We start from the raw sequence: 15595 nt of genomic DNA on the forward strand, positions 1-15595 counted from the left end.
TGGCAAAAGGGACGGAAGCGTGGTACATTAACGTAGAGGTTCAATCCACAGCCAGGGTCTAACATGGAAAACGTCACAGAGGGAGGTGGACATCGATGGGGGCACGTACCACTGCAACGAACGACAAAAGAGGAAGGACGAAAAAAAAACAGGGGGTACACTAGATCCAATCCCACTAGATATTATAGACTGCAAAAAATTACCATGGAGACCTGTTTAACCTAAGGAGCCAAACACAAAAAAAAAAAAAAAAAAAAAGAAGTAGAAGCAAAAAAAAGAAAACCCACACTCACAAGAATAAACATGAGTTAAGAAGAAGAAGAAGAAGAAGAAGAAAAGGAGGAGGTGAAAGAGATGGGTGGGGGAAGGGGAAAACTCAGAGGGAAAACACGAATGGCTTGCACGAGCTGAACTCGCCCTGTGAGGAGGTCGAGAGCTGAGCCCAGACACCCGCGTGAGATCTGAAGGCTGGGAGGGAAGGAGGAAGGAAAATGGAAGGAAGGAAGGAAGAAGGGAAGGGGGACGGAAGGATAGGGAAGGAAGAAGGTGGCAAAAGGGACGGAAGCGTGGTACATTAACGTAGAGGTTCAATCCACAGCCAGGGTCTAACATGGAAAACGTCACAGAGGGAGGTGGACATCGATGGGGGCACGTACCACTGCAACGAACGACAAAAGAGGAAGGACGAAAAAAAAACAGGGGGTACACTAGATCCAATCCCACTAGATATTATAGACTGCAAAAAATTACCATGGAGACCTGTTTAACCTAAGGAGCCAAACACAAAAAAAAAAAAAAAAAAAAAGAAGTAGAAGCAAAAAAAAGAAAACCCACACTCACAAGAATAAACATGAGTTAAGAAGAAGAAGAAGAAGAAGAAGAAAAGGAGGAGGTGAAAGAGATGGGTGGGGGAAGGGGAAAACTCAGAGGGAAAACACGAATGGCTTGCACGAGCGGAACTCGCCCTGTGGAGGAGTCGAGAGCTGAGCCAGACAACCCGCGTGGAGTCTGAAGGCTGGGAGGGAAGAGGAAGGAAAATGGAAGGAAGGAAGGAGAAGGGAAGGAGAAGGAGGAAGGAAGGGAAGGAAGAAGGTGGCAAAAGGGACGGAAGCGTGGTACATTAACGTAGAGGTTCAATCCACAGCCAGGGTCTAACATGGAAAACGTCACAGAGGGAGGTGGACATCGATGGGGGCACGTACCACTGCAACGAACGACAAAAGAGGAAGGACGAAAAAAAAACAGGGGGTACACTAGATCCAATCCCACTAGATATTATAGACTGCAAAAAATTACCATGGAGACCTGTTTAACCTAAGGAGCCAAACACAAAAAAAAAAAAAAAAAAAAAGAAGTAGAAGCAAAAAAAAGAAAACCCACACTCACAAGAATAAACATGAGTTAAGAAGAAGAAGAAGAAGAAGAAGAAAAGGAGGAGGTGAAAGAGATGGGTGGGGGAAGGGGAAAACTCAGAGGGAAAACACGAATGGCTTGCACGAGCGAACTCGCCCTGTGAGGAGCTCGAGAGCTGAGCCAGACACCCGCGTGAGATCTGAAGGCTGGGAGGGAGGAGGAAGGAAAAGGAAGGAAGGAAGGAGAAGGAAGGGAGGAGGAAGGAAGGAAGGAAGAAGGTCTTCCTCCTCCTCTTCCTTGTACTCGTCTTCCTCTTCCTCCTCCTCTTCCTTGTACTCGTCTTCCTCTTCCTTCTCCTCTTCCTCCTCCTCTTCCTTGTACTCGTCTTCCTCTTCCTTCTCCTCTTCCTCCTCCTCTTCCTTGTACTCGTCTTCCTCTTCCTTCTCCTCTTCCTTGTACTCGTCTTCCTCTTCCTCCTCCTCTTCCTCCTCCTCAGGGTTCGAGGGCAGCATCGACACTCTCTGCTGCCACGCTCGCGTCTCTGGGCGGAGCTTCATCTCGGAGAGGAAGTTGTGACACGTCATTCTCCGTGGAAACGGAGGCGTCGATCAGAGACATGAAGGTCAGTCCATGATTTCTGATGATGCAATGACATGATGGAGTTCGTGAATATTAATGCTGTGTTTGACCCTCTGTGGGTCAGGACTCTCTGTCCGAGGCGGAGGAGAAGTACCGGCGTGCGATGGTGTCGAACGCTCAGCTGCACAACGAGAAGTCGACTCTGATGTTTCAGGTGGAGACGCTGAAGGAGGAGCTGAGCGACATGGAGGAGCTGCTGTGGGAGTCCAGGCGACACTGTGAAGACCAGACCAAGGTCAGACCGGCTCCTGATGGAGATCAGAGGATTCACTGAGTCATTGGTCGATTGATTAACCCCTGCTGGTTCTGGTTCTGTATTCCAGGAGTTGGAGCGTGGGCGTCAGGCTCACACGGTTCTTCAGTTCCAGTTCAAAGAGATGAAAGAAACTCTGAGACAGACCGAAGACCTGCTGACGGTCAGTCCACAGCACTGTTCAGTCAGGGCCGGACCACAGAACCACAGGGTCTAAACCTCGTTAGTGACACCCTGGTTACCATGATGTGAACTCAGTTCTCAGATCTTTGTGACGTCTCATGACTCTAACCCTCTGTCCTGGATCTGAAATCAAAAACTGTTTGTCATGACATTTATGAACCAAAGAAGAAGAAAAGAAACTCAGTTTCCTGTTTCCCCTGTAAACAGACTAACTCTGTTCTTCTTCTGCTCACCACGCATACTTCTCACTGTCCATCCTCCTGTCCTCCTTTCCTTCCCTCCTCCCTCCTTTCCTTCCCTCCTTTCCTTCCCTCCTTCCTCCTCCCACCTCCCTCCTTTCCTTCCCTCCTTTCCTTCCCTCCTCCTCCTCCTTTCCTTCCCTCCTCCCTCCTTTCCTTCCCTCCTTTCCTTCCCTCCTTCCTCCTCCCTCCTCCCTCCTCCCTCCTCAGGAGGTGTCTGACCTTCGGTTGAAGTCCAGTACTTACTCTCAGGAGGTTTCAGACCTGCAGGAGGTTTTGCAGTGGAAAGAGAAGAAGATGGCGGTACGTTAGATAAGAGAGAGCCGAGCTTTAAACACAGAACCAACCTGGAACCTGGTTCTCCACAGAACCAACCTGGAACCTGGTTCTCCACAGAACCAACCTGGAACCTGGTTCTCCACAGAACCAGGACCTCCAGCAGGTTCTTGTGGTGTCAGATAGACAGCTCGGTCCGAATCCGAACAGGAAGCAGTTTGTCCCAAAACATTAAAAACAGATCTTAATAGATGTTGTGTATAAAATTATTTTAAGAAATTTAAATATTAAAACGATTTCAGTCCAATTTATTTTCATTTTATTTAATGTTTCAAATATTCCTCCTCCTCTTCCTCCTCGTCCTCCTCCTCATCTTCTTCCTACTCCTCTTCTTCTTCCTCCTCGTCTTCCTCCTCTTCTTCCTCCTCCTCCTCCTCCTCCTCCTCCTCCTCATCATCGTCTTCTTCTTCCTCCTCCTCCTCATCTTCTTCTTCTTCCTCCTCCTCCTCCTCCTCCTCGTCTTCTTCTTCTTCCTCCTCCTCTTCCTCTTCCTCCTCTTCCTCCTCCTCTTCCTCTTCCTCTTCCTCCTCTTCGTCCTCCTCCTCCTCCTCCTCCTCCTCATGGTCTTCTTCTTCCTCTTCCTCCTCCTCCTCCTCTTCCTCCTTCTTCCTCCTCCTCACGTCTTCTTCTTCCTCCTCCTCCTCCTCCTCCTCCTCCTCTCAGGCATTAGAGAGGCAGACAGAAATCTCTGACATCGTTCGGATCGATCGTGATCGGCTCAGAGACAAAGTCGTCCGACTCACAGATTTATTGAAGGTATTCACAGGAAGTCCTGATGTCACTTCCTGTACCTGTGTGATGTCACCTAACGTCATCATCATCACCTGAACACTCATCATGTTTCTCCTCCCGCTCACAACCAGCTGATGTTAATTAACCATCATTAACGATCTGATTTCTCCCGAACAGAAACATGGAGTCGTCGTCTCTCCTGAGCTCTCCACCAATGGGGAGACAGGACGGGGCGAGGATGATGTCAGCGCACAATCTGCCACCCGATTGGCTGAGGAGCCGTGTCATGGTGGCAGAGAGAGCATGCTGGGTAAGAATTAACGACACCCAAACATGTTTGATCAGTAACCAACCAACTACAGTAGTAATACTACAGTAATACTGCAGCTACAGTCAAAATACTACAGTAATACTGCAGCTACAGTCAAAATACTACAGTAACAGAACATTAAATTAATTCAGATGTCTAATTTCTTCAAAGTTTCTTTGAGATAATTTTTTTTTCAGATTTTGTCCATCAAACTTTTGATTAGGATGACATCAGTTATCACACTGAATTGTGAACATGTGAACACATGAATACTTTTGACAAACTGAACTTTCATGAATTAAAAACAGAATACGATCAAACCAACTTAATAAATGAATTAACCTAAATGAATTATGTGTATGCATGATCGTTAAATGTTCCTTTGATTAATGCATGATCTTAATAATTGTCTTTAATTCCGTGATGATGAATTTGATATTTTCCTGTTGGATTTTTTAAAATTCAGCATCGACCTGCAGAAAGTCGAACAGGAAGTCTTCTTTAATTCTTCTGATCAAGATGTTGATTCGTCTCCCGTCTCATCGGCTCGGGTTAATTCCAAACATCTTTAAAGTTTAATCCTCTGTCTTTCACTTTTCTGTCCACTGTGAACGGTCCTCCAACATCTCCTTCATGATCTTTCAGGGCCAGCAGAGGGCAGCAAAGCCCCACAGGATGACAGGAAGTTCAGCCACTGGATCTCCCAGTCACTAAGCGTCATTTCCACCAGTGACCAAACAAAACCAGGAGCTGTCAAACTAGTGAACAGGTTCGATAAACAGGTCACGATGGAACAACCTGTAGGCAGAACTGAGGGAGAAAGGAAAATACCAAGAAACAAAGGAAGTGAAAAAAAGGCTAGGAGGAAGCCACCAGATGTCAGACGGGATAGAAAATCTTTGTTTGGAAATGAAGGAGTTAAAAAACAACAGAAGAAAACGGAGAGGGGAAGTGCTGCTGAAATGTGTGAGCCAAGATTAAACTTTAATGATCAGCCCCTTAAAGGCAGAAGCAAACCTCACAGGGAATCTGTACCGGCAAACCAGGATGTCCTTGTGACTGAAATGGAGCGCTCCTTCGTGCTGGTACATCGAACTGAGAGTCGGGATAAACATGGTGATTTGGTTTCACCTGTTTGCAGAACTTCAGCCCAAAAAGTCCCAAAATCGAGACTTGTTCCACCTCGACCTGTAAAAGACATCATACTGGGAAACAAGGTGATAGTGTCGAGTATTGCGGCTGCTGTCAAACAAGATGCTCTGACTCAAGACAAACAAAAAGTAGATGTTTCAGCTGTGATGAGAAATGAGAGGGACTCTGCGCTGAAGTGTTCGTCTGCTGCTGATGACAAAGACGTGAATGCCTGCAGGGATGTAAGCTGCTTAGGAGGGGAAGTTATGCCTGATGTTCCAGCTTTGCGTGCAAACCAAAATAAAATGAATGAATTTATAACTCCGACATCAGCGGACCGTATGAAAGAAAATGAATTTGTTGACCACATGGTCGAACTTGATGGCGAAGGTTTTAAAGAAGAAGACTCAAATGTTGTTACAAATTTGGTAGAAAATGAGATGGTTGCAACGACAATTAAGATCTCTCAAAGTCTTGAAGTACACCATCAACAGACAGTTTCAGAGAATTTGCAAAGTACCATAAATGAAGACAAAGTCTTAAAGACCAAGCTTAGTCCAAACCTTGAAACCAAACCATCAGAGCTCAATGTGTTTCTACCAGCAGAGCAGGCAATTGTTGGGGGAATGTCTGGTTCACCTGAGAAACTTGAGAACTGGAGGACTTCTGAAGAGGAACCGGTTAGAGATGCTGATCAAGACGTTCAGAGAAACTCTGAACAATGTAACAACCAGAGAGGAACACAGAAATCAACTCTGTCACCGTTTGTCCCGGCTGAGACTCCGGAGGGCCGGAGTGTCTTAGAAAAGACAATTCAAAGCATGCTCAGAGGGTTGGTTGAAAATCAGGTTTTGGCAGCTGCAATCTCAAGATCTTTTCCATGCGTGCAAACTAATGATGCCTCAGTGGACTCGAGGAAAGTTTGTAAAGACGTTCAGGATCCTCCCCCAAGTGAAAATACCTCTGAGGTCATGTTAAATATTCGTGAATTTAAGGTGGAATCGTCTCCAGAAGAAAAGCCTGCGGTCACTTCTATTGAAGTAGAAGAAGAAAAACAAAGTCAGAGTAACTTCATGGTGACGAGCTGCTCTGATTTTGTTTTTGTTGAATCTTACTTTGCTGAACCTGAAGCTGAGTCTGGGTCACATCTGTCTTTGGTGTCCTCGTCAAGAAATCATGCAGTCAATCATCAAGGTGGTACTAAAACAAACAAACAAAGAGAGACTGTTGGTAGAAGTCAAAGCTGTTCTGTCATTCCTGTCGAGGAAGTTGTTGAAAGGCAATTCAAAAAGTATCGAACATTGTCCACCAACTCTCATGTTGGTCAGAGTTCAAAGTTCAGGAGGCTTCTGGAAATGACTGCAGATGAAATCAAGGCCATGGCTGTTCCAGAATTGGTGTTGATGAACCAACGAGCAGGGAGAGTCGCTGAGGACCGACAGAGTAATGAGTCAACGGGATCAGAGGAACTGGAGGAACTGTCAATTGGAGACATGGACAGCTGTGAGGAAGTTGATGAGGAGGCAGCACAGCAACCAGCAATGCAACAACAACCAGTGATGGAGGATGAAGATGTGAAAGTAATTCACTTTAGAGGACAGAAAGGATTGAGTTTGGACTTCAAGAAAGACAGACACAGAACGGACTGCAAGATCTCATAAGACACACTGTACTGTGTAGAGTACACTATATACAGTACTGTACTCTGTACTGCACATGTAGTGCGGCTCTCTGGGGGGTTTTAATGAAGTCAGTGAGTTTAGTTTAACTTTGTCTATATTTTAAAGGAATAATTTGATATTTAGTGAAATGGGGGAAGCATCCGGGCTGACTCAGTCCAAACGTAACGACCAGAACCCCTGAGGCTCTCTGAACGCGTTGGTTCACGTTTGTTTAAACAAGAACTGAAGAGTAACTCAATAATTCAGAGTTTCAGTGTTTATCCGGTGGGAATCAAACAGGATAAAACGTAACTTAAAATTTCTGATTTTCTCTGATTGATTAAACATGATTTATCATTTGACTGTAAAATGTAGCTTTTTTGTAGTTTTCTGCTGGGAGCCAATTTGATTTGTTGAAGACTTTCTTGTGAAATCACATTAAAACATTCAGAGACTGTTTATGAATGGTTTAGTTTGTTTCTTTGATGAATAATTAATTTAAATATTTTGATTACTGCTTTTGTTTTGTGTTTCTGATTCAGTCCATAAATGTTTGAAGATGAAGCCGCTGACTGCAGCTTTCAGTTTCCTGTTAATGTGAATTATAATGAAGGTTCATTAAGTCAGTTTTAACAGACTCCACAAAAACATCAAGTACACAGTGTTGTAGTCAAGACCACCTAAACCAGGACCAAGATAAGACCAAGACTTTGAGAGGTTGAGGTTGGAAATTATTGATTTTAAGCAGGAAGTTTTTCCTCCATGGTAATGATGTAACAAACAAATCAGGCAATTATTCCCTTCATTGTGGTCTGAATCCGTAGGTCTTCATTGTGGTCTGATCTGGATCCAGAGGTCTACACGGTGTTTTTTTGTGTTTCAGAACTCCGGCTGAAGAAGCTGTTTGAAGAAAGAGAGAGTTTACAAAATGAGGTGACTTCAGACTATGACTGTTGATTTAAAAAATCATTGTTTATTAAAATGAATCTTCTTCAAGTCTTTCTTTGTGTGCAGGTGAGACTGTTAAAGTCTCAACTGGATCAGAGGCCGAAGAACGGGACTGACGGAGTCCAGAATCCAGAGGGGGGCAGTCTAGAGAACGGGATGGATTCTCATCTTCTGGACCTTCAGAGTAAATACCAACCAAAAACTTCTTCTTCTTCTTCTTCTTGTTCTTCCTCTTCCTCTTCTTCTGATTGAAGTTTAATTTCCTGTTTTCAGGAGACGCCAACAGGCAGATGAGTGATCTCAAGTTCAAACTGGTGAAATCTGAACAGGAAGTCACGACTCTGGAACAAAACGTGAGTTTGGACACATTCATAATTTACTTCATGGTTTGGAACACGGCCTGAAAGAGTTTTTAATCTTTTAAAAGAAAGCGACGTCATCAGTGTAAAGACACTGGTTTCATTTATATGCAGACATCATCCTTATCTTTGTTGGTTTCCAGGAGTCAGACGTGATTGTTAAAAAAAAGATGACACGAAGAGGCGAATCTAAAATAATCAAAGTTTCTTTTAACTCAGGTGATCCGACTGGAAGGTCAGGTGACTCGATACAAGTTGGCGTCAGAAAATGCAGAGAAGCTCGAAGATGAGCTGAAAGTGGAGAAGCGAAAACTTCAGAGAGAGGTGAGACAACAACATCCATTAAACTGTGTTCTCATTCTGTCTCCTGTTAAACTGTCTTGTTCTGATTCCGTTGTCTGTTAAACTGGGTTGTTCTGGTCCTGTCTCCCTGCAGCTCCGCTCGGCTCTGGACCGGATCGATGAGCTGGAGGTCAGTAACCTCCACCTCTCCAAACGCCTGGAGAAGATGAAGGCCAACCGGAGTGCCCTGCTGGCCCAGCAGTGACACTCCAACCCGGGTTGGATCTTTTGGTGATACTCGGTGTTTTCATTTGCACCATAACAGACAGACCGACAATCAGCACTTGTTTTGACTCTGCATGCAGCATCAGACGGGTGGAGCTAACCAAAACAAACATCAGCATGTGACATGACTCTTCAGACCTGTGAACTTTCGGACATGTGACCACTGTGCTTGTCAATTATTTGTCTATAACAAACCTGGAAAATAAGAAAAATCAACAATGATGTGAATCTCAAAATCAATCAAAAAAATTCAAACAAAAGGTCATGTGGTTAACTCCACCCACCTGCCCCTCCAGGTGTGTTCAAGCAAACACTACATCTGCCTCTTTGACATCCAGCTGCTCCATCTGTGTGAACTGTGGCACTACCTCTTCTCTGACACCCGGGAGGCGCTCTTTCCCCCAAAGACTGGACTACAGCAGAGAGACTGGGTCAAACTGGTCCATCCCGGGTCAGACTTGTTCTTCTCGGGTCAGACTGGTCCATCCCGGGTCAGACTTGTTCTTCTCGGGTCAGACTGGTTCATCCCGGGTCAGCAGCAGAGATTTTTAACTTTATTTTGATTGTTGGTGTTTTCATTCACTTTCTCTGTGTTGTTGTCTTGAATGTTTCCTCGTGTTCGTCTTATTGTTTTTTTGGGCTGTTTGAAAACATTTTAAAGACCATCAAAGAACAAAACAAACAGAGGAATGAAGCAGCATCTAGCCACACCCACTTTTTATGACTGCATTCAGGTACCTGAAGGGGGCGTGGCCATGTGTGAAGACACACCTGAGTCAGGACTCGGTGTTTGTTTCTTGACTTTTCGTGGGATGTAAAATCCTGCCATCTTTACGCAGTGGGGTCAGGTGTATGCAGGTAGACGGGCGCCTCGCATCATCCGGACAGTCATGATCTCAGGACGCCGCCTGACGTGATCAGCTGCTGCTGTCACCGTCCGTCAAAGGAAAAATGTTTTTGCTGTCAAAGTTTTTAAATTTCATTTGATTGCATCAAAGAAATTCTTCAGTTTCTGAATGCAAGGCTCATTGGTGAGTGGCGCTGCAAACGACAAAAAAACTCCGCTTATATCGACAACTTCTTTACATTCATGTGGACCGGAACATTGACGCTGGTCCAGTATGGACAGACGCAGTGTTGGGAACCTGCTGCTTGTTAAAGTTGAAGCAGAATTTCTTCATTTTTCAAATTGTGTTTGTGAATATTGTTCTCATTGGTTCTGATTGGGAAACTTTAATGTATTTTTGTGGCCTATTGATCAGGATGTGGGTATCAGTTGATCAACATGTAGCGGCTCAGTGGGTTTATTGATCAGTTTGTTTGAGAAACTCAATAATAAACTCATCAAACATCTTTCAGTCTGTTTTTATTGTCGAGTCAGACCAATGTATCGATCACTGATATCTGATTGATAGTTGCTGAACTCAGCACTGAAGCTCAGAGATCAAAAGCTAGTTTTATTAAACATTAATTGATCTTAACAGTAATCAGATTCTGTTCAGGTTCTGTTCTGGTTCTGTTCAGATCCAAACAGCCCAGTCTCTTTCACAGTGGATGTTCTTTCCCACAGTCCCTCTGGGACCCGGTCCAACCTTCAGACCTTCAGTTAACTCCTCACTGGTTCTTTTCTCCCTCTGAAGCTCGTATTTACGGTCCGTGAGACGTGACCTGAACGCAGCATTATCCACAGCATTATGGTGGTCGTCACGGTAACTGCCCTGTGTGTTGTGTCCCCGTGAGAAAGACCGAGGTGGCCAATCAGAGCGCAGCAGACCCTCCAAACCCCACAGCAGAGAATAAAAGGAAAGTTTGGAGCTCGCTGTGGAAGATGAAGCACGGCATTCTGGGAGGACAGACTGATCCTGACAGTCAGCAGGGAGGGAACACTGGCCCATAAGAGCCTCACACCTGTCACAGGTAACGCACAGCAGCCGTCAATCAAAGCCTGGACCCACCTCCTTAAATCAGCCGAACACTATAGCAAGTGTGTCGACTGGCGCTGACTGACAGCATCCAGTATGAAGCTGTACAGGACGTGGCTGCTGCTGGTCCTGCTGGTCTGGCTCGTCCTCTTCCTGTCCCTGCTCTGTCACTTCTTGGACCTCAGGTCGTCATCACCGCTTTGGTCCAGGTCGGCTGCTAAGTCCAGACTCACCTGGACCGAAACCCGCCGCCTGGTCTCCCAGAGGGGGTCCCTGAGACCTGCTGGACAGGAGGAAAAGGACTGGAGGAGACGGAGGACTGACTACAGGTCCAGGTCTAAGGTCTACTCCAGGTCCAAGTCTCTGGAGATCCTGCAGAGACTCTGGACCGGGAACCTGTCAGTGGGGATGCTGAGCCCTCGTCTCCAGAAGGTTCTGAAGGTCCAGCTGAGCTTTAACAGGCACCAAGTGACGTACGGTGGTCTAAGGGGGGGGCGCAGGTCTGGTCTGCAGCTGTACTGTGAGTTAAAAAGGAGGACCAGGATCCGGACCGTGGACGGGACAGAGGAGCCGTTCTCCGGTCTGGGCTGGGCCCGTCTGGTGCCTTCACTGCCCCTGCAGGAGCTCCAGACATCTCAGTATAGGACATGTGCTGTGGTGACGTCAGCCGGAGCCATCCTGAACTCCTCACTGGGGATGGAGATTGGTGAGTCCACAGAATCAGGACCTGGGGGTCCATATTGAGTGTGATGTGGGTTCAGGTTCAGGTACAGCGTGAACCTGCTGATGTTCTTCTCAGATTCCCATGATGCAGTTCTTCGCTTCAACGCCGCTCCCACCAAAGGCTTCGAGAGAGATGTGGGGACAAAGACTACAATCCGCATCATCAACTCCCAGGTTCAGGGATATATATGTGTGTGTGTGTGTGTGTGTGTGTATATATGTATATGTATGTGTGTGTGTGTTGTTGAGTATACGTTGTATATATGTTGTTGTATGTTGTGTATATGTTTAAACGGTCTCCTTCGTCAGATCATGGCTCGGCCCAAACATCACTTCAACAGCAGCTCGTTGTATCAGAACGTCACTCTGCTGGTCTGGGATCCGGCTCCGTACTCCTTCAACCTGACCAAGGTGAGCTCTGGTTCTGATGACTGATCATGCTGCTGATTCGATGTCGTGATTGTCATTGTTTCTCTTCAGTGGTTCGAGAAGCCGGACTTCGATCTGTTCTCTGCATACGTTGAACGGCGTCGCCTCCGACCTGAGCAGCCGTTCTACATCCTCCACCCAGGATTTATCTGGAGCTTGTGGGACCTGATTCAAGACCACACCGAGGACCGGATCCAGCCAAACCCACCCTCGTCAGGGTTCACAGGTACTGACTACACAACTACTACACAAAACACAAAAACAAATAAAATTTAAGTTTGTGAATGATCAAAGAAATCAAACTTTGTTTGCTAACCATCTGAACGCGTGTGAAACAGGAAGCAGCGTGTTTTTATTTTTAATAAACAGAGTTGATTCAAACTCAAATTTTCAAACACTGATTTTATTCTCGAGTGCTCAGTTTTACAGAGAATCATGCTGGTCATTAAACCTCCTACAGATCAGATGGGTCAACTTGTGATCCGTCCAATCAGAACACAGCTATCTAGCTAACGTTAGCCAGGCGCTACCATGCTGTTAGCAGCTGGTGTGTTTACAGCTAACAGAGTTAAATTATTTATTGGAGATCTTTCGTCTGTCTCTGGGAATCAGATGTGCTGCTTTGGACCTGATGGCACCTGTAGGACTTCTGCTTCTGGTTGTGGATCGGTCCACATGTAAGACCTTCATGACTCTGATTCCACCATGTTGACCCACCATGTTTCTACTGTAGTCCACAATGGACAAACTAAACACCTCCAGGAGGAGGTCTCAGGTGATCTCAGGTGGCTCGGCAGCATCAGTTTTGTTGGACATGTCAGCACTGGTTCTGTCCATGTCAGGCATACTGGTTCTGGCAGTGGTGTCACCCGTTAGCAGTCTTGGGCTGGTACCGGGTGGTCCGGTGGGGGCCCGGTGCTCGATGGTTCATCTGGACCAAAATGGTCTTTGAGAAGGAGTGTCCGTTCTCAGTCAGCTGATCACAGTGGAACAAAGTCAGGAAGCAGCGGAAGAACTGAGGACGAACAAAAACCAAGAGTCAGTGATGCTAACAGAGCTAGCAGGGAGCTAACAGGGAGCTAGCAGGGAGCTAACAGGGAGCTAAAAGGGAGCTAACAGGGAGCTAGCAGGGAGCTAGCAGGGAGCTAACAGGGAGCTAGCAGAGCTAACAGAGTTGGGGAGTCATATTCCTGTCTCCTGTTGATGATGTCACATGTCCCTGTCTGTTTCAGGTCTCCTGTTGATGATGTCACTGTGTGGTGAGGTCAGCGTGTACGAGTTCATCCCGTCCATCCGCAGAACCGACCTGTGTCATTACTATGAGCGTTACCACGACGACGCCTGCACGCTGGGCGCCTACCACCCTCTGCTGTACGAGAAGCTGCTGGTCCAGAAGATCAACCAGAGTCCACCAGACCAGCTGAAGAGGGGCAAGGTCACGCTGAGGGGGTTCAGCACAGTCCATTGTGGACCATGATCAGAGGGGGTTCAGCACGGTGGACCACGATCAGAGGAGTTTAGGACGGTCCACTGTGAACCACAATCAGAGGAGGTTCAGGACGGACCACTGTGGACCAAGATCAGAGGAGTTCAGGACGGTCCACTGTGAACCACAATCAGAGGAGGTTCAGGATAGTCCACTGTGGACCACGATCAGAGGAGTTCAGGACGGTCCACTGTGGACCAGGATCAGAGGGGGTTCAGTACGGTCAACTGTGGACCAGGATCAGAGGAGTTCAGGACAGTCCACTGTGGACCACGATCAGAGGAGGTTCAGGACGGACCACTGTGGACCAAGATCAGAGGAGTTCAGGACAGTCCACTGTGAACCACGATCAGAGGGGGTTCAGGACGGACCACTGTGGACCAGGATCAGAGGGGGTTCAGCACGGTCAACTGTGGACCACGATCAGAGGGGGTTCAGCACGGTCCACTGTGAACCACGATCAGAGGGGGTTCAGCACGGTCCACTGTGGACCAGGATCAGAGGGGGTTCAGCACGGTCCACTGTGGACCACGATCAGAGAGGTTCAGGACGGTCCACTGTGGACCACGATCAGAGGGGTTCAGCACGGTCCACTGTGGACCACGATCAGAGGGGTTCAGGACGGTCCACTGTGGACCACGATCAGGGGGGGTTCAGAATGGTCCACTGTGGACCACGATCAGAGGGGGTTCAGGACGGTCCACTGTGGACCAGGATCAGAGGGGTTCAGCATGGTCCACTGTGGACCACGATCAGAGGGGGTTCAGAATGGTCCACTGTGGACCAGGATCAGAGGGGTTCAGCACGGTCCATTGTGGACCACGATCAGAGGGTTTCAGGACGCTCTGATTGGTCATGACAGTTGGTCATAATTCTAATTGGTTAATGTGTTGTTACCACGGTGATTCAGAGAACGACACGTTTCCTGTCAGCGTGTTGAACTGTCAAGTAAAATAAGTTCAAACCAAACTGAAGTCTGTGTTTCATGTTTTATTTTGAAATTCTCCTTTGCTACTTTCTGTGTTTGTGTTTCCTGTTTTATTTTTTTAAATTTGGGCCGATGACCCCGGGCCGGCTGAGCGTGGCCGTCATGGCGACGATGCCGTACGGCATCCAGCAGAGCAGGTTTCCAACCTGTGGCGCTCTCCCCACATTCCTGTCACTCTTCAGCTGTCTATCAAAATAAAGCTTGAAAATGCCAAAAAAAAAATCTGTTCACAAACAGTTCTGAACAGTGTTCAGAATAAAGTAAAGTTGTCATAGTCAGTGCCCCTCATCATCTTCTGCTGATCTAAAGCCATATGTCTAACCCTAACCCAGGCAGCTGAGGCGTCGCTCGTCACAGCCAGTCAAACAGGAAGTGTGCAAACCTAAAGTGTGATGTTCCTTCAGGCTGATCTGAGAGCAGATGTTGACTTCACACATGCTGTTTGATGTCTTTATATCTTCTAACATGTTTGTTCACTGACATGTTTGTCTGATGATGTCATGTAACGTGACAGAACATGAGTGAGCATGATTACGTTAGCTATAAATAACATGTAGTGTTCTGTTAGTGCTGAAGTGAGCGAGCATCAAGCTAAACAACCAGACAGACTGTTAACAGGATTAATCATCTGACATCATGATTCAAAAAGACCATGTTATATTATAACATTATATTCTATCCATTCTGCACAATGAGTGCTTTTATTTGTGAAACAGGAAGTGTCATTTTATTCCAGACGTTACATATTCACCGTCTCGGTCCTGTTAGCTGCCTGCTGGACTTGAAGACCAACAGGCAGATACAGAGTACTCTGAAAAGGATCTGAACTCTGCTGACATCCGTGGTGCAAGCTTCACGACTTGTTCGGTCTTCCATGTGCTCGATGTCACGTCTACATTCAGCCTGTGTTAAAATATTTAATGTGTCCAACAGGACCTTATCTGACCTTCATGTGGAGTTTGTTTCCAGTAAAGAAACATTAAAGGTGGTATTCTGTTGACTCTTATCAAAGTGTGACGTGATCCAGGTTGACCTCTTCACATCCACAAACAGCCCTGATAACAGCCTCGGCCTGTTTCCCAGCATGCCTCAGTCCAGCTGGGTCACTGTGAGAAACATGACCCACCTGATCCTCCCAGAAAGACCCTCTTGAACCGAGCTATTCGCGTCCTGTCACCACTCAGTAAAAATAGCCTCCGTTTACAGCAACAGACGACTAAGTAAGGTCAGGAGGCGTTCACTGACCTCAGTAAATATAGGACATGTGCACCCCTAAATACAGACTCTGTTTGAGGTTGGGAGAGTCCCTGAGAAATAACAAGGACGATACGATCAG

The 15595-nt window shown here is 46.6% G+C and overlaps 2 protein-coding genes across 2 annotated transcripts in view; both read left to right on the top strand.

The window, feature by feature from the left end:
- LOC104934002 (uncharacterized) overlaps nt 1–10064 on the top strand; it is a 30521-nt gene extending 20457 nt beyond the window's left edge. Inside the window, exons 7-16 of the mRNA XM_027276459.1 lie at nt 1808–1975; nt 2057–2227; nt 2316–2408; nt 3913–4045; nt 4691–6834; nt 7693–7770; nt 7852–7969; nt 8059–8138; nt 8364–8468; nt 8581–10064. Of these exons, the coding sequence (XP_027132260.1) occupies nt 1808–1975; nt 2057–2227; nt 2316–2408; nt 3913–4045; nt 4691–6834; nt 7693–7770; nt 7852–7969; nt 8059–8138; nt 8364–8468; nt 8581–8691 (3201 nt within the window). The 3' untranslated portion in view covers nt 8692–10064. The remainder of the gene's footprint in view (nt 1–1807; nt 1976–2056; nt 2228–2315; nt 2409–3912; nt 4046–4690; nt 6835–7692; nt 7771–7851; nt 7970–8058; nt 8139–8363; nt 8469–8580) is intronic.
- Nucleotides 10065–10147: 83 nt separating this feature from the next.
- LOC104934011 (beta-galactoside alpha-2,6-sialyltransferase 2) lies at nt 10148–14240 on the top strand. Its single transcript, XM_010749570.3, has 5 exons — nt 10148–11339; nt 11433–11530; nt 11666–11767; nt 11837–12011; nt 13018–14240. Exons 1-5 carry the CDS (start codon nt 10730–10732, stop codon nt 13260–13262), a joined length of 1230 nt encoding a protein of 409 aa, XP_010747872.2. The 5' UTR covers nt 10148–10729; the 3' UTR covers nt 13263–14240.
- The last annotated feature ends 1355 nt before the right edge of the window (nt 14241–15595 follow it).

This window comes from Larimichthys crocea, unplaced genomic scaffold, assembly GCF_000972845.2.
Source record: "Larimichthys crocea isolate SSNF unplaced genomic scaffold, L_crocea_2.0 scaffold380, whole genome shotgun sequence".
NCBI classification, from domain to species: Eukaryota; Metazoa; Chordata; class Actinopteri; family Sciaenidae; genus Larimichthys; species Larimichthys crocea.